Source organism: Candoia aspera, chromosome 11 (assembly GCF_035149785.1).
Source record: "Candoia aspera isolate rCanAsp1 chromosome 11, rCanAsp1.hap2, whole genome shotgun sequence".
Lineage (NCBI taxonomy): Eukaryota > Metazoa > Chordata > Lepidosauria > Squamata > Boidae > Candoia > Candoia aspera.
Window position 1 is genome coordinate 3,763,935 of NC_086163.1, and position 19,240 is coordinate 3,783,174.

Consider the following 19,240-nt stretch of genomic DNA (forward strand, 5'->3'; position numbering starts at 1 on the left):
GGAGCTACACCGTGCGCCCTGCTCTCCAAAATGAGTGTTCATTCACATCGGTAAATCATGGGTGCATCGCGCAGAAAGCACAGTGCCCCACGTGACTGCTGACTGTGCTCAGATGCAGAGACAGACCAGCGCTTTGACATGGCAGCATTTGACACACCATTCCTCTTTCACAACAACAGCTGAGCTGCTCTCTGGCCAAGGATTCTCCCAGCAAAGAATCCACCTTTTTGTTGCAGTTGTTCATGAACATTATCAATAACAGATGATCCAAAAATAAAAATAGAATTTTTGATCAGCCTTTTGTTTCTGACCCTTCAGAGAAGCACAGGAAACTCTACAAGACTGGATATACTTTTTTATGTTTCACCTGAAAGGACAACAAGATTTTTCTGCCCCATCAGGGGCTTCTGCCAGGGGAGGGTCGAACAGGTCAAGATGGCAGACATGACTGCTACCTTGACCTTTCTGACACCCCCTCCAATACATAAACACTCCCAATAAAGCAAAATGCTACCGGTTAGATATGCAAAGACTATAGAACAGAAGGTAGAGGAAGAAGGGTCTAATCTTTTTTAGTGGAACCATTATCTTAATTTCAAAACCGTCTTCCGTTTCTGTAAATACAGTCCTTCAGAACACAAGCAAAATCACTTTAAAATTAAAATAAAACAAGTCAGAACCCAGTAAGGAAGAGTTCTCAACTAGTTCTCTCCCTGCTCCACTAAACTGTCTGTTACAGGTCCTTCGGTTTTTATTATCCAATTTAAGTTGCCTGCTGCCCATGTTACTTCTTCAGACTTTAGGGACCCATGGAGCAAAACTGGTTGTCTAGAGATGGAGCATTTCGTTCCAAGAAAGGACAAATGATGTTTGCTTCCCTTTTTGCACCAGGGTTGTCCAAACAACAGTCTGTGCGTTTGTGAAAGTCATTTAGCTGGGAAGACTAACAGCTGGATTCTTGGATCCAGATGGGGAAGATGACACTGATCCAGGAAACATCACGATGCAGAGGACTCATTCCACCAGCTTGGATTTCTCTTAGTAACCCAGAAATTGAGCCTGAGAGAGAGATGCCCTCTCACACCTCCCAAAGCAAAGCCTTTGAGATCTGAGACAGCTACTCCAAGGAGGGAGGGGGGGGAGGGGGAGGGGGAGGAAGAGGAGGAGGAAGAACCGTGTAGCAAGAGAAATGCTGTGTGCTTTGAGAGCACATTCTTCTCCTCCCCGCTTCCTTGGGCTGAGTTGGCCTTCTCCAAATTTCTGCATGTGCCAGATGAGTCCCACAATGGATGTGTGGCAGATACATGTCCGAAGGCCTCCTTCTCCAGGACAATTGCAGAACCAGCCCAGACAATTTTGCCCCAAAGAATCTGCTCCTGACGGTCCAGGAGAAATCCTCTTCCCTCTTCTATTTCTGACTCAAGAACTCATATGCCCCCATCTGAATCCGTCTTTCCTTCGTAAGGCATTACTGCCTACTTTTTGACGAAAACGCTGACCATTGTCTCACAAACAGCAGAAGGAACAAACGTACAAGAACAAAGCAATACAAAAGATGGTTAAAAGGGTTAGGAAGAACTCACTCCCTACTGAAAATGAGGGGCTTGATTTGAGAAGCCTCAACTAAGAAGTGTAAATGTAGGAGAATCTCAGTGGTGAAGCACAGAGACCAGGCAGGAGGCAAACGCACATGGCCTTGGTGTGCTTTCCTCGACCGGCTGTCATGAGTACTGATGGCGAGCAGGAAGGGGCCCCTATCCAGGGGGGGAAACGCACGCGTAGTACTGAGGAGTTGAGCAGCCATTCAAAGAGACACAGAACAGACCCGCCTTAACTTTTGGGGTTTATCTGTCTGGGTTTTTCCCACACTTCTTCAGTTTGTTAGGATTTTCTGTCTAATGTAGCAGTAATAAACACCAGAGACCTACTCCTTGCCTCAGCATGGTTCCTGGCTGTTAGGACACCGGCTGCTCCCAGCCCTGATATACAGGACTACAAGTCCTATAATCCTGCCAGCTTTTGGTCCTGCCAGCTGAGGTTTATAGGAATCAATGTTCAATACATTTGGAGAGAGATCAGCTGCTTTGCACAGTAGCTGCAGAAATGCCATCTGAGATATGAGCATCGCAACAGCATATATACCTCCCGCTCCAAATAATAATAACAGCAATGCCCAAAGCAGCTTTATTTCTTAGAGCCTATTTACACGCCATTTCTCATGCCAAAGTATCTCAATATGGCTGCCTACCATAGAAACAGCAATAAAATAATTTAGACACATTAAGACCATTGATAGCTAAATTCAATAAAAAATAAAAGACATTCATTAAAAGTTAAAACACCACATTCTTCCAACGTTCACCTGGGGAAGGCCTTTATACATGCAAAGCCTGCTTGGAAACAGCCTACCCTGGTGGATTTCCACTCTCCTTCCAGAAATGAAACCTGGTTAATCCTGGAACCTCCTTACCAGCTGAATATACCACCACCAAGAAAGGGTTTTAGGGAAGCAGTTAATTAACGCCCAATAAGCCATCTCAGCCTTCCCCAACCTGACGCCCCCCTCCGTCCCCCAGTTGTGCTGGCCTGCAAGTCCCAGAATTCTCCAGCCCCCTTGAGGCCTTTGGCCAGCTGGCTAAGAATTCTGGGAGCCATGGGCACCAGGTCGGGGAAGTCCAGATTATCAACTCAGCATGCTGCAGCTGCTGTGGTCAACCAAAGGCCTCCAAAGGGCCCATAAGCAGAGGTCCGCTGCCCCCTCCAAGCAAGGACCTTCAGAGACACAACGACCTTGCTGCTCTGCAGCATGTCCAGGCACGATGCTCTGGCTTCATAAGCCATTCCTCACCCGGCCTGTCGCTGCAAGCTACAGATATCACACAAGATGGCACACGCCTGCACTTGTCCTGCTCCTGAGAGGGGAAGAGCTGAAGAGGGGGGAAGGCAACCAGGTGGGCCTGCTTGGCAAACTGGACCTTCGGTGGTTCTACTGCTCCAGGCCAGCAAGCCGAGCAGTGCAACAGTCCCACTGAGCTTAACCATGCGTGGTTGATGTGGGCTGGACCTCCAGCTTTCTGCAATGATGGAAGGATTTTTCCATTACTGATTTACTGACTTAATCCTTTCCTTTCCACTCTGCCCTTCCTACGGGATCAAGGCGCATTACATTAAAGCACATGGTGTTTAAAAGCACCGGAGCAAAGGAAAATCCAGAGAAACTTGGATACAGTCAAAACCACTAGAAAAAGGATCTTCATACTGATGCTTCTTTTCAGCCAGGCTTTTAAAGAAGAGACATCTGCAGAGAATTTCAAATCAGTGCTGCCTGTGACACCCAACCTATAAACAGCCTCTCCAGCTCTGTTCTTGACAAGACTTGTTTGGATCCCTGACAGTGATGATGTTTTCACACTTCCTGGTTGTTGCTGTCATGATGAAAACTGCAGGCATCTCTCCCACCCACCCCCAGAAAAACACTTGCCAGCAGAAAGCACCGTTGGACAGCGGGGCCAGTGACCCAGAGAGGCGACGGCCTCCAGATGGCCACAGAGAGGAGGGGGTGGGACTCTGTGCCCTCAACGGACTCTTCCAATTCCGATTCCGGGCAAGAACATTGAGCGGCAACAAATAAAGGTTGGGATTTGGAGCCAGAAGGCCCAAGTGCTCATCCCTTCCCCCATCGAACACAGCTAGGCGGTAGAGGCAAGGAAGATTGTGCCCTCGGAAGGAAGCATTGTAAATAAAAAATGAAAGAAAGCCTTGGGGAGAGGCCTCCCCCACCTCCCTTAAGTGCTGCAGGGAAACTGTGCTACAGACGCAGCCCAGGAACCACAGCAAGAAACACACACCACTCTTACATGTTATGCGACTATTTCAGCTCACTGTCTTGTCAAATGAGCCGGCGGAATAATCTGCAACGAGATCCCGGTTTACCAAAAGGCTCCTAATGTATTCAGGAGAGAAAGAAGAGTCAAATTGGGGCAGAGAAATTCCCAGGAAGGGGCAAATCACCAAATGCGTGTGGCAACGTTCCAACACAAACCACAAGAATTACACACTTGCATCCAGTGTCAGATTCAAGTACGGTTTGGGTCTGGATGTTGCAATGACATTTTGTCATTTTTTTCTCACCGTCTGGGTTATACCAGACCGCAGTGAACTGGGGATTTGCTGACAGAACAGCCCTACTGGGTCAAGGAAGACGCCTCCTGTTTGTCCTTCTGTTTCTCCCAATGGCCAGTCTGAACCTCCATGGTCCTCCTAAGGGCAGGAGGCCCTTCTCTTCCACCACTGTTCCCTTGTAAGAGGCGTTTGGACCCAAATCCGAAGTAACGTGGAGCCTCAAGTCTGTCAGCTGCCACCAACCCATCTTCCATCAATGAAGCCAGTCCTTTTTATAGCCTCCCAAAGGAGTAATCATTATTGAGACTTTGTAGAACGACTTGTACAGATTAGTTTTATGCTATGTGATGATCTGCTCTCTTTTGTTTGGCTTATATCTCTTTTGTCACTTGCAGGGGTGTGCACAGGGTGTCGGGGTGTGTGCCAAAAAAGTCAAAATTAGAGGCTGCAATGTGGGATGCCTCCTTTTTAGTGTGTTCAGTTCCAGAACTGCAGCCCCCATCTTGATTTTTGGGACTCCCTTACCACCAGACTCCTCCAGTGCTGGGGCTCAAAGGTAGCCAGAAGCCCTGTCTGACCTGAAGTAGAAACCACAGCCTTCTAACTCCTAGGGGTGGATACTCAATTGTGTCATCCCGTGTTACTGAGGGAATGAATTTTGCACCTGCTCAGGAACACCGTGGTCTGATTCCCAACATATTCCCGCATTAATTTCTTGCAGTGACAACAAATGCAGAGACTTCTGGAGAAGGCCATTCCCGTCCTTTAAATCCACCCTTCCTTGCTTTTGACCCACCCTTCCTATAAAAAAAAAGTTGCTTTTACACAACGAACTGAACCTGTAATAAACCCCTTTCTAGATTTGAACATTACTTTAAACCACAGGCTAACCAAACAGGCTGGGTTCACACACCACAGTAAAACACAAAAGGATTAGCCAAACTCAGCACGTCAGGCGAATTCTAGGACTAGGACTTCAACAATCTCGTTAACTGTGTGGTGTGAATCCAGCCAATGAGTGACATTTTCTTCATTCCTCTCAAGTCTCCCTGGCTCTATCATCTTACAAGATGGAGATGTTTTTGCCAAATAATTTGGAGAAGAAAACCAGTATCTGATTACCCCCTCTGACCCCCGAGAAAGGGAGATAACCAATTTGGCCACAACATAAGACAATACAGATCTGAACACCAGGAGTGCTGACATGGGAATGAGGCCTGGCAAAATTTTCAGATTCTATGTGGTTCTGTTTCCAGATTTGTAGGCTAGCTGGCCACGGAGGAAGAATGTTAGACCAGACCAGTGTTTTTCAAGCTTGGCAACTTTAAGATGCATGGACTTCAACTCCCGGAATTCCCCAGCCAGCATGGGGAATCCTGGGAGTTGAAGTCCACCCATCTTAATGTTGCCAGGTCTGAAAAACACTGGACTAGACTGATCTAGCCAGTCAATGCCACAATGTTTACCCCCCCACTCCAAAATTTCTAAAACAGACTACACAGTTCTTTCAAATTTTGGACACTAGAGAGCTTCCAAAACTTGCCCCATTTGAGAGAGGGAGGAATTATTTAAATACAGGTAGTCCTCACTTAACAACCATTTGGATCAGAATTTCAGTTGCTAAGTGAAGCAGTCATTAAGTGAATCCAACCCAATTTTATGACCATTTTTGCAGTGGTCATTAAGCGAACCACTGCAGTGTTAAGTGAACCATGTGGTCATTAAATGAATCACACAGTTCCCCACTGATTTTGCTTGCCAGAAGCCGGCGGGGAAGGTTGAAAATGGCAATTATGTGACCACGGGATGCTGCAGCGGTCATAAATACAAACTGGTTGCCAAGTGCCCAAACCATGATCACATGACTGGTTGCCAAGTGCCCAAACCATGATCACAGGACACTGTGACGGTCATAAGCGTGAGGACCGGTTGTAAGTCAGTTTTTTCAGCACCATCATAAGTCCAAACCATCACTAAACAAATGGTAGTTAAGCGAGGACTATTTGTACACGGGAAGGAATTATATTCACTGCATTAAATGAAATCGAATTTTAATTAAACAAAGGCTACCAGATCTGAACTGCCTAACTCCAGACAGCCACTAGAAGGCAGAGGAGAGATACAGAAGAATCTATGATTCAGCTCCCTTGATTTCTGCAGCCCTGCTGCAGAGGCCCTGAATTATCCTGAAATATAACTGAAATCAAGTCTTATTTTTGTCCTGCCCTGTCCAAATATGGAGTGGACATCCTGGCATTTTTGGCTTGCTTTTCATTCTCAACGTGGCCTGCCGCATAATTGCCCCTCTCCCTCAAAGAAGAAGGCAGCCCTGGCCACAAAGCTGGCACTCATCCTTAAAAGCAAAGTTTCTCAACCTTGGCAGCTTTAAGATGGGTGGACTTCAATTCCCAGAATTCCCCAGCCAGCCTTGCTTCTGGGAGTTGAAGTCCACTCATCTTAAAGCTGCCAAGGTTGAGAAACACTGCTCAGAAGGATGCTTTGGCTTAAAAGCTCACAGATTCCAATTCCAGCATTGCCAGGATTTTGTTACCTTCGTTCTCTCAGGAGTTTTGGACTTGCAGAGGGTGAGAACGGAAAAGTCAGGAGACAGCAAAGCTGGGAAATTCCTTGTGACAAATAATCTCAGGTTAAGGAGGAGGGCTTTGTGATCCCTTCATTTAAGCCTGCCCGGTTCAGACCGGAACGCAGTTGGAGAGGGGGAAAGACTGAGCAAGGCCCCTGAGATTTACATTTCTATGCCACTCCTCAGTCCAGAAGCAACCCAGTGGCTTGGAATGAAAGAGAAAACAATCAAACATAGGTAAGCACCAGCAGATTAAAACAGAAATAAAATAATGTAGGTATATTTTAATCTGCTGATGGTCCTTCCTCTGCCAAGGGTTATTCAATCGTTTCTGATGAAGATTAATTCCTGTTACTTTATTTTAACACAGATTCCAACTTGGGAAATGAAAATTTCCAAGCTGCAACGAGACCCACATTTGGCCGGCGTGCACCGTGCAAACGCAGCCCTTACAGGCACGGGGGTGGGGGGGCGAGGCGATAAAGGGACAGGAGATTTTAAAAAGAAGAAGGAAAAAAAGCAGGGTTTCAATATCCCACCCATCGTTTGACAGACAGGCAAGGCTGCCAATACCTGCAGGATAAAGCAGGAGCGGATGGTAATCCCCACCCCACCCCACCCTGGCCATCCTTGGCCTCTGCAGCAAGCAGAAGTGGGAAACCCATTCCAGAAACACCCCAAATGCAGTCCTTTCGGAGCCCAGCGCACTCCCAGAACTGGAGACAAATGCAGACTGGAGAGCAGAAATCCCTGGATCAGATCCCAGGCTTGCAGCGAGGCTGGATGGCGTGCAAAGTGTCTGAACGGCCCAAGCTGTGTCAAGGGGGAAAAGGCCGTATTATAGCAAACCTAGTTCCTTCCCTCTCTTTCCTGACTAAGTGCAGACCTCTGAATTTTCCACATTATCTGAACTAGCCTGGGGAGGGAAACAGAGAAAACAGCCGGCCCTCTCTTGGCGGGGGTTTGATTCCATCAGACATCCTCCTCAATTAAAGGCTCACCGTTTTTATCTCTCCCCGGCACCCAAAACTTCCACCGTTGGAGATCAAATGACCAGCAGTGAATTGCTGAAGTTTAATTCTGACCAGTGCCAGCAACTGGCACAAGAGAGATGTAAGCATGCCGAACTGACGTGAAGCCTCCCCTTAAGGCCTGACGCAGGCAGCGTTCTTCAGACACACAAACCAGAAGGCTTGCTTCCTTCTGCAAATATACTGCGTGACAGCTTGGAACAGCCTGGCCGTGGATCATACAGGTAATAAGGCAGTGACCCACAATGTATGACCAGGGTAAAGCAAACACAGCCAGGCTTGCTTCAGGAGGAATATGTTTGGGATCTTTCTATGATCTCTCTGGCTTAATACAGGTAGTCCTCACTCCACAACCATTTGTTTAGTGACAGTTTGGACTTACAACAGAAAAAACGACTTACGACTGGTTCTCACACTTATGACCGCTGCCGCGTTCCCACACTCACGTGATCATGATTTCAGCGCTTGGCAAACGGTTCGCATTTGTGACCATCACAGCGTCCCATGGTCATGCGATCAGCATTTTTGACCTTCCTGGACAGCTTCTGGCAAGCAAACTCAATGGGGAACTGCATGATTTGCTTAACAACCACACAGTTCATTTAACACCTCTGGTGATTCACTTAATGACCGCCGCAAAAAAGGTCATAAAATTGGGTCAGATTCACTTCATGACTGCTTTGCTTAGCAACCAAAATTCTGGTCCCAATTGTGGTCATTAAGTGAGGACTATCTGTAGAGCAGTGTTTCTCAACCTCAGCAACTTTAAGATGCATGGACTTCGACTCCCAGAATTCCCCAGCCAGCAATGCATGCATCTTAAAGTTGCTGAGGTTGAGAAGCACCGTTAGTAGAGAACAGAAACCAACATTTTATTCCAGTGGAAATCGAGGGACTCCTGCCCAGTGCTGGGACTGCAACTATCATCTGGAGCTGCTCCCTGCCAATTTCCATAGCTCATTTTAACAGGAGTTACCCTGATGCATTAAGAAAATATTACAAGCATCTCTGATGTCAGCATAAAGTGCTAAGCCTAAAAAACTGTTACTTCAAAGTCCTACCGGCTCCCTTATGTGCTTCAATCCCTCCTATCAGGCCTGGCTCTAGAGGAGGAAGGAACAAACATTTTCAGGCTGACGGCCTTGGAGCACATAAGCTTTAAAAAGGGAGCAGGGCTAGAAAAAACAATGAAACTTGGCAGAAGTTAGATTGAAATTGATTTTAATAAAATGCAATTTAAATAAAATGCAATTTTAAAAATGCCTCTCTGTGAGTTTAATAACTTTCTTTTCCATCACATTCAAAACTAGAATCTGGTAACTGCATTTTGGAGAGGTCCTTAAGCCTTTGGGGGGATTCATGCACTCCTGAGATTTCTGCTTGTTCCCCCAACCCTAGAGGGAAATTAAGTTCCTATGGCACATTTTGCAGGGAGCAGCCAGGAATGCTGGTGTTTGCAACTGAGCAATCTCACTTCATCCAGGATCAAAGCACCATGGAGACCCCCTTGCCCCAAACCTCCCAGATGATTAAGTGCCCACTGAAACCCTAGATCAACCTTTCTCAACCTGAGCAACTTTAAGATGCGTGGACTTCAACTCCCAGAGTTCCCCAGCCAGCATGGGGAACTGGCTGGGGAACTCTGGGAGTTGAAGTCCACACATCTCAAAGTTGCTGAAGTTGAGAAACATTGCCCTAGATATTTAAATGTGTTTGCAAGGATCACATCCAAAGCAGGGATACCCAGCTTTGCACTTGCTCTGCCTTCTGACCTCTCAATTCACATCAAATCACAAACAGATGGCATCCCAGCAGAAAAGCACCACCACCAAGGCCAGTGCAGCATTACAGCTTGTGCCAACCCAAGCCAGCGATTCATGCCGTATTCTAGAGTGCAAAACACTGGGCCACCACAAAAAAAGCCCTGTGAATGGGCAGAAAGAAAGAAAATCCTCCCCACCTCCACTTCAGGCTAGGAAATATTATTCAGGAACTGCTACAGCCCCAGTTAGGTGAATTCCCAAAAAACGGAATGTGCTAAGCTCCTAGAGGTAAGGCGAGGGAGCATTCCCGCTAAGTTGATGAATCACCTCCTACGCCAGAATGAAGTTTGTTAGGTTTGGGCTTGGCTGTTGAGTGAATCAAGCCGGGGCTGTAAATCATGGTGGAGGCTTCAAGTGATGGGTGCTCCCCCCTAGCTGTGGCTTCTGCAGGAAACCATAGTTAAGCGTTTTATGGCTTTGTGAAATGTGCGAACATCAACCACACTCAGAGAATTGCTGCACAGCTGCTTTAAGGCTAATCGTGCCATTCTTTGCATGTTTTCTCAGTATAAACTGAGGGGGAGGGGGCTGCTCCTCAGCCCTCTGTTTCAGGGTTCCTCAACCTCCACCGCTCTAAGCAGTGCGGACTTCAACTCCCAGAATTCCCCAGCCAGCAAAGCTGGCTGGGGAATTCTGGGAGTTGAAGTCCGCACAGCTTAGAGCGGCCGACGTTGAAGAACCCTGGTCTACTTCGCCCGGCCGCAGCACACGCTACCCAGGAGTCGAAACGGTGTCACGAAGGGGCTTCCAGCCGTGGGGGCAGCGGGTGCGAGAGGCTGCAACGCCTACAGCAAAGGGAGCTACGCACCAGACCCGGGGCGGGGGGCGAGAGAGGCTTCCACACGTACGTCCATCACCGTTCAGGCCAAGCGACTGAGCCACAGGACCCTCTCCTCACCCGCCCAGGGCCGGAGCCCCACTCCCGCCCTGCTAGTGAGCCCGGCACGGCCAGCGCGTCCTCTGCGGCGCCTCCGCAGGAGTCACAGCCACGGAGCGCGGGGGGGGGGTCAAAGCCTGCCCCCCACCCCCCCAGCGCTTCCCGAGTCCAGGCCCGAAGCGTCCGCCGGCAGGCGCAGAGCGCCGCCCCGCTCCGGCCCGGGGGCCCCCGGAGCAGCCCGCGCCGCCCCGGCCGCTCCGCACCCGGCCCCGCGCCGCAGCCTCGGGAGTAGGTTCCGACTGAGCCGCCCGGGGTCGGAGGGGCCGAGGGGGCTGCTCTGCTCCCGGACCGGCGGAGGCGCGGAGGAGCCGTCGTTCCGCCCCTCCTCCCAAGCCCGGGGCGGCCGGCCGGATCCCGACCGGGCCAGCCCCGGGCGCCACCGCTCTCTCCGGACAGCGCAGCAGGCCCGCGGGGGGCGAGTCCGGCCGGGCCGGGAGCGGAGTTGCCGCCTTCCCGCCGCCCCGCGTCCGAGGCCCGGCCTCTTCCCTGCCCTCCGGCGGCCGGCGAGCCGGGACGGGGCAGGCTGGTCCCGCTCCCCGGGCGCTCCGCGGAGACCCTCCCCTGCCCGGCTCGGAGGGGCCGCGGCCCCGCGCCCTCCCCCCGCCCGCGAGAGGAGAAAGCGGCGGAGCGGCCGCCCCCGGCCCCGAGAGGCGGCCCTCCCCGCCCGGCTGCGCGGACCGGCGTCCACGTCGCAGCGCCCGGCTCCCCGGCGGCCCGTCCCGCTCCTTCCGCGGCCGCAGGTAAGGGCGGGCGGGCGGCGAGCGGACGCTGCCCGGGGCGAACCGCGCTCGCTCTCCCTCTCACGCCTGCCGGGAGCTGCCCCCTCCCGGTCCCCTCCGGGCTGGCGCCCGCCGCCCCAACACCCGGGCGCCCGAGCGGCTCTGCCAGCCGGGCGTCCGTGCCAGCCTCCGGCGCCGCGGTGGGGGGGGCGGGCTTGCCAAAGGCCCCCATCTCTGGCTCCCCCCCCGGCGCGGCTTGGCCTCTCCCACGGCGGGGACTTACCAGGTAGTTCATCTTCCCGGCCCGCCGCGCGCCTGGCGCGGCCGCAGTGCCCGCCTGGGCGTCCTAACGCATGATCCCGCCGCCGCCGCCGCCGCCGCCGCGCCGCGCTGCGCCCGGCCGCCGACTGACCAGGGCCAGCGCCGGAGCCCGCCCGCCCCGCGGCGCCTGGGAAGGAGGAAGGGGAGCCGAGCCCCGCTGCCCCCGCCCCCCGCCCGCATTGGCTGCCAGCGAGAACGGGGGGCGGCGCCGGCGGAGGAGCCGGGGACGGGGGCGGGGCGAGGCGAGGCGGCCCCGGCTGGCACCGGGCGGGCTGTCCGCGGCGGCGAGCGCTCCGGCCGCGGGGTCGGGCGCGGAGACCGAGGCGGCTTGTCTGGCGCGGCTGGCGCTGCCCGCCCGGACGGCCCGGCGGCTCCGCCAAGCCCTCGCCGGGCCCGCGGGAAACTCTCTTCCCGGCCCCGAGGGCGCTCGCGCCAGCCCGCGCCGGCCACCGCAGCCAGCGGGAAGCCGGAGCGGAACTGGCAGGACCCCCAGCCGGCCCCCGCTCGCCCCTGCCCCTGCCTCTGCCTCTGCCTCTGGGGAAGGCAGGCTGGGAGAAGACGCGTGCCTCTGAATGTGCGGAGAACTCCCCTTAGTTAGCCCCAGGCTGGTGCTCTCCCGAAGCGTTGGATCGCACCTCCCATCATTCCCAACCGCATCCGAACCCACCAGAGGTAGAGCTGAAGTAGGGGGCTTTCGGTGAGTGTCTCGCCTTGTCTCCACCCCGGTCTTCCTCCGCACAGAGTGGGTATAACAGTATTGGACTGCACTGCAGGATTGTTGTGGCACAACTGGACTGAGGGTGTAAAGCGCTAGGGATTTTTGAAATAGTATAATAGCATCCCAAGTTTTGTGCTAGGGTGATTTTTTATCTTCCTCCACACCCACCTAATCCTTCATTTCAGATCCAGCTGGTGAGCACAGCCTTCACCACCCCTGCAAAACCTGAAGCCCTGCTCTGTGCGAGGCCGCTTCTGCTCCCCCCCCAATCCCCAACAGGCTACCCAGTCCTGTGACTGTGTAGCGCATGGCAAGCGCTCACCGTGTGGCCCTGAGTACTGCACAGCCTTTTGCGGTTGTCACGCAATGTGGTGGAACATAAGGTTGAGAAAAAAGCGCCTGGCGGGGGCTGGTGCCTGGGCATCACTCCCCCCACCCCCTCTGACTCCTGTGGTTAAAGAAGGCTGGCGGCAGCTGTTGGGCTGTGAGGCGAGGCTGCCAGGGGCTGCCCCGCAGAAGCTGCCCCTGCCAGGTGAAACATCCCACCGGCGCCCGGTTGGCTTTTTAGGGTTCTTCCAGAGAAATATGCCAGGCTGTGGATCTGCCATGAGTCCAGATTGGCAGCCGAGCAGCCCCATGGGTGATGATGAGGGGCTCTGGAATGGGGGAGGCAGGAGGCAGAGCGGCTGTGCCAGAGGCAGGAGGGGATCTGAACAGGTGCAAGAGCAAGGATGTTCAGGGCCAGCTGTCCAAATAGGCTTGCGGCTGTCTGTCCAAACGGTGCCCCCTCTGAGAACGGCCTTCCCCAACTGACTGCCCTCCAGACCCTTTGGGCTACGGTGCCCATGATCCACAGCCAGAGTAGCTGCCTTGCTATCTAGGAAACAGGAGTTGAAACCTGTTGTATCCGGAGGGGGCCTACAGCAGGCCTCACAGCGCTAGGGGGGGAGAACTGTAGCGCTTCCACATTCCCATGGGTGCAAGAATGGGACATGGTGGCAGGGTTCACACAGCAGACAGGCCAAGCCCCTCTGAGGAGCTCGGCTGCTGAAGCTGCTGTCCCACGATTTTTTCAATGTCCCTAGTCTTGCATTTCTTGGTTGTCTCTCATTTACTACCCAGGGCACCTGTGTTTAATTTTTTTCGAGATCAGCCAAAGTCACCTGTTTAAACCTGGTTAGGAAAACACCCTTGTTGCGTTCCCGACTTCCACACCCCACAAATCCTCTTTTGTCTTAATGGGGCAGCCTGGTTCACACACACTAAGATGGATTTCCCACCACACCATGAACCATGACCCACCTGAGGGTACAATGTTCTGCAGAAGGAAAACAAGGGGTTAATCCAGTGTTTCTCAACCTTGGCAACTTTAAGATGTGTGGGCTTCAGCTGAGGGCATGGCTGGCTGGGGAATTCTGGGAGTTGAAGTCCACACATCTTTAAAGTTGCCAAAGTTGAGGAACCCTGGATTAGGCCATGCTATCTGCAGAGAAGCACGGGGTCCCGAGAGGGGCCACAGCTGCCTCTTAGGGCCTCTCACAAAAGTCCAGGAAGAGTGAGAGGCTCAGGCTGGGCTGCATGGAGGTGACAGGAAGCCAGTGGCAACAGCGCATGTCCCTGCGAATGGGTCTCCTGCATGAGTAAGCATTGCTGGATAGTCCCAGGCCGGACCCAGGCGGGCTCCGCCAGCCACACCATCCTTGTAAAACAGCAATGCTTGGGACAAAACCTGACACACCTAATTGTGCGTGGACTTTGGAACAGCTTCCGTCAGTTCTGTTGGGCTGGGCGCGCATATGTTGGGTGGAAAAGGAGAGGGTGGCACCCAGCGGGTGTGGCGGCTTCCTGCCGGCAGAAGCTGCTCCCTCTCGGCCACGTTTCCCTTTGTGGTAGACCCACTCACCCTGCTAGAGCGTAATGGGGCTCGGTTGAAGGGAGGATGCAGTGTGAACCCAGCCAGTGGTGGTTTACTCATTTAACTAGGATGAAGCAAACCATGGCTTAATAAGAATCTGGTTTACATTCCTTGTACAGCCTGGGGTAAATGGAAAAAGCCATCGTAGCTTCCTCATATGTGGAAACATCCAGTTCTCAGTGCTTGCTTCCCCCCCCCCCTCGTTCATTTCCCAAAGCCTTTTTGCCCCATTTTATTTTCCAGGACCAAGGTCACCGGGGAGGGGGGATTTGTGGTTTTTATTTATTTATTTATTATTCAAATTTTGTTACTGCACATCTCCCCCAAGAGGTTTTATTTGATGTTCCCCAAATGGCTGGGGAAATATGGGTGCATTGCTTCCGTTGAGGACACGTCATTGTGATCAATGACGTGGTTACAGCCTCTCATTCCTCAACACCAGCTGAGCCCAGCGGTGCCTATAAGGTTTCCTTGAAGGATCCCATGAATCTCTTTATTTTATTGAAGAGACTTTTAATTAAAAATATGAAATAGGACATTGGCCTGCTGAAAACCCAAGCCCGGGTGTGTGACGTCATCCTTACTAATAATTCTGCTGAACGCCACGTGTAGCAAGATTAATTGTGGTCAGAGAAGAGGTGAGCCCAGGCCACCCCTCCCTTTCAAGATGCAGAAGAGGAAGCCAAAGCTGAATCTGCTCTTAATTTTTCCTCTTGTTTCCAACATTGCTATATTTACAAATGCATATTTCATATTTATTGATATCCCTACATGCTCACTTTTTTCCTTTAAAAAAAAAAAGAGCATAAGAAAAAAATAGTTGCCAAACGGTTTCAGAACCAGGAACTGTGCAGATGCCAGCCAGGTGCTACCCCTGGAAATGCAGCATGAGTTTTCCCTTTGTTATTATGTAATTTTTCAAGGCAAAGTTCAACTTAAGTGTGGGGCTTTGATGACATGGATGGGGCCACCATCTTGACTTTTTTGACCCCTTCCTGGGGACAGTCCTGCCTGTGGTTCTGGGCTGAGGCCCTTGCCGTGTGGGCTTCCCGCCCTCCTCTGCCCTCAGCTCACCTCTGGAAGGAGCACAATGCCACTTCAGACAGGCGGCACAGAGGCTTGTTGGGGAGTGGGGAGGAAGGCATTCCAGAGCAATGCTGGGCTGCAACTAGTGCGGGATTGTTTTCTCCCAGGGGAGCGGATTCCCCCACAGGGCAGAGCCACTCCGCTTCAGGGCCAGAACTGGAACCAAGGACCACGGTGGGGGGGCGGGGGGCGTTTGTGAGGATCTAGTGGGCATGTTGCTCAACTCTTCCTCTTCCCTTCAAGATTTGGGAGCTTGACGGTCCGTAAAGGGACCCAACTTTTTCTGGGATCAAACCAGATTTTTAACCATGCTTGTTGAATTAACACCAGCCTTGCGTGGTCTCAAGTTAATCAGGGGCAGCTTTCAGTCTGAATCCTGGGCTGCAGCCAACCCTTTTTTCATTCCTAAGGAGAAATACATGGAACAGACAGATTCTTCAGGGTTCCCTCCATCAAGTATCAGGGATTAAATATTGTCTGGCGGGGAGACGCACCTTAGTTCAGTGTTTCTTAAAATGTGGTCCGAGGACCCCTGGGTGTCCCCCAAGATCCTCTCAGGCCTCCACAAAATCAGAATTATTTGCCAGATATTGAAGATATTTGCAAAATTTAAAATAATGTCACTCTTATTATTTTTATTTGTTAAAAAATTAGTTATTTTCATCAAAAATGTTTCTGTTAATATCTGGGTTTAATCTTGTTATTTTTACATGATTCAATAAATAAATATTCCATGAATGCGTTAATTTTGAGTTTTAATAAGGTAAATATCAGTAAATATAACCCATACAAACAAAAGCTCTTTTGGGGTCCTCCATAATTTTTAAAAGTAGGAAGCGGTCCTGACAGCAAAACGTTTAAGAAACACTGCCTTAGTTCATACCGGAGAAGGTCCAGAGGACACAGCATCACCAGATAAAGGGTATGCCGTTAGCCATTGCTTCATGTGGGTGAGACTTTAGATCATTGTTTCTCGACCTTGGTAACTTTAAGATGTGTGGACTTCAACTCCCAGAATTCCCCAGCCAGACAAGCTGGCTGGGGAATTCTGGGTGTTGAAGTCCACATATCTTAAAGTTGTTAAGGTTGAGAAACACTGTGTTAGATTATGACCAGGACCAGAACCCTCAGCCACAAAGGCCCCCCAGATGACTTTGGGGCATTCACTCTCAGCCGAGCCTACCTCACAGGGCTGTTGGTGCATCCAAAATTGGAGAAGGGGGTGCTACGTTTACCTTTATTTATTTATTTATTTATTTATTTAATTAATTAATTAATCAATGGATATTGTTGCCCCTCCCACCAATTGCAACTCTTGCTGGCGAATGTAAGATAAAAAACCAACAACTAAAGAAAACAACAAAAAAATAACCAAATAGTACAATAAAAACATAATGGTGCCCATTTATATACTGCAGTGACTCACTTCAAAGACTCAAAGAAAAAGATTGTTGTATTGCCTTGAACTCTTCCAGGAAAGGCGGGAAATAAATCCACCGAATGAATTACTATGGAATTGCCATGTCTAGTGGTCTAGAGCAGCATTTCTCAACCGTGGCAACTCTAAGACGGGTGGACTTCAACTCCCAGAATTCCCTGGCTGGCCAGGGAATTCTGGGAGTTGAAGTCCACCCGTCTTAAAGTTGCCACGGTTGAGAAACACTGCTCCAGAGGAAAGGCATTCGTGAACTCCCTGCCTTCCTCTTGCTCTGCTTCTGCTCATCCTTGAGAGATGTTCCCTTATTTGGGGGGAAGGGGGTACTTTAGCTCAACTTTCTCCAACCTGGTGCCCTCCAGTTGGAGCAGTCAAGCCAAGAACAAGCTTTACAGTTGATTGAGGTTCCAGGCCAGACTCTTGGGGGTGATGGCAGCTTCGCATGAGTTGGGCCTGTTTCTCAAATTGTGATGGAAAGGTGGCTTGCCATAAGGAGTTCAAACTAAACAAACCAAGAATAGCTATGACATGAAGCCCTTGGCAGGCAAAATCATCTGAGCCTCGTGCCAGGAGGGTTAGAAGAAACTCCTGCCTTAGTTTCTCAACTGAAATACACGTTTCTGCATTTTTCTCTTCCCCGTCTCTCAACAGGGATTGAAATTGTGAAATGAGATGATGGAAAAAAACGCTTCTCCATCTTTTAACCTCTGGCTGACAAGCGCGAATTGCGAATTGTGGCTAATCGCGAATTTCAGAAGCCTGGTAGATGCCAGAGCCAGAATCATATTTCCAAAATACTGCCCATTTGGCAACCTGGGGAGTTTTTTTTAATAAGGCTCAGGCCGAGATGGTGTTTGAACGCCCTTCTCCCAGGTGGAGTGTGCAAACCCCCAAACCATGCTTGCTCATGCGAAATCAAGGTTTGAAACTTAAAACTTTGAAACGATACCACTAACTGGCAAATTGTCTGACACCAAACCAAGGGGTTCGGTCATTTTCTTTCAGTGGGAAGAAAGCGTTCAGAAGGTGAAGCCCGTCATAACCCAAAGCAGTGTTTCTTGACCTTAGCTTTAAGCTGTGTGGACTTCAACTGCCAGAATTCCCCAGCCAGCATCTGCTGGCTGGGGAATTCTGGCAGTTGAAGTCCACACAGCTTAAAGCTGCTAAGGTTGAGAAACACGGATCCAAAGGAATAGTTCATGAAGTAGGCATGCATGGAAAAAACCACATTTTGGGATGCTGGTAGGGATATGCTGGGGAACATCCCCTTAAGGTCACAGATGTGGGAAAATGATGTGCCCCTGGGGCTCTGAGAACTAAATATCGAGGCAGGAGATGCAAAGACCTTGAGAGTCCCTGGATCCTTCAGGGGGAAAAAAATACCCTATTTCTCAAAGCTTTGCCATTCACCCATTACCTTCGCACTCTCTGGCCAAAATGCTGGTGGATGCAATTTAATTTTTATTGTAAGCCACCCAGAGTCCCCCCGTAGGGGAGAGGTGGGCGGTGAATAAATTTATAAAATAAATAAAAATAAATTTCTTTCTCAGGAAATAATTGGGCAGCCTGCGCATTTCCCCTTAGATTTCCAATAAATCTTGGGGCATTAGTAATGGGAAGTTCATTCCAAGTAGGAGTCTGGAATGCCCCGGCCCCTGCCTGCCTGCTCCATCTCTAATTTGAATCCATCCTCTGAGCAGAAAAACAAACCTAGGAACCTAGGGAGAACATCACAACCCTGCAATGGACACATGTGCATTTGAGCCAACGAAAGTGCTAGATTCATTTTGAGAGCCCTGGAAATGTAGGAAGAGAATGAACGAGCCATCTTTTTATTAGTGGTTTTAATATAATGTTTCTGTTTTCAGTCCTTGTAAACTGCTGAGAAGCCTTGGTAAGTAGGCAGCCCGGGAAATTTAAATTATATACGAATTATAAATAAGCAAACCCTTAACCAGGTCAGTAAAAATCTAGCGGGCACCTTCACACAGTTTATGAAGCTTGGTTAGTTCTAACCTGGGCTAAGTTTTATTGTGGCTTAGCAGACTGTGTGAATCCGGCCCATTTCATTCGTTTACGGTTCCGTGCGCTGTGCAAATCCAGAAACCAAACTGATTCCGTAGCCAGCCACAGGGGTCTGATCATATGATGCCACTTGCATGATCTCATCTTGAAGCACGTACCATCGGTTGGTTGCCTCCCTTTTCCCCGCCCCCCCCCAAAATGCCTGGTAAAAACTTGTTGTATGAACCCCGCAGGAGGAATCCTGCATCTTGGATCGTGCTTGTGGGAGACAGGATATTTTAACCAAAGTTGACTCTGAAAGCAATTTACAAGAATTAACTGGCATGGCCCAATGATACCAGGAAGCCAACAAGAAAAGGTAAGTAGGCACAGAAGAAAAAAATTACAGGGCAACCTTAATTGTCTCTGCTCAGGAAGCGGACATAATAACTCTCTAAACTCATTTCAACACAATGTAAGTGCTGTGTTCATTTCACACGCAGTGGCCAAACCAACCTTATTTTGTCCAGTCTTCATGACCTGAT

General features: G+C 50.6%; 1 protein-coding gene across 2 annotated transcripts in view; it reads right to left on the reverse strand.

Moving 5' to 3' along the window:
* The window catches only part of BCAR1 (BCAR1 scaffold protein, Cas family member), a 42,199-nt gene extending 30,548 nt beyond the window's left edge, over positions 1-11,651 (reverse strand). For both annotated transcript variants that reach the window (XM_063313021.1, XM_063313020.1), the window contains exon 1: positions 11,500-11,651. In XM_063313021.1, coding sequence (XP_063169091.1) covers positions 11,500-11,511 — 12 coding nt within the window. In that variant the 5' untranslated portion in view covers positions 11,512-11,651. The remainder of the gene's footprint in view (positions 1-11,499) is intronic.
* Positions 11,652-19,240: the final 7,589 nt, after the last annotated feature.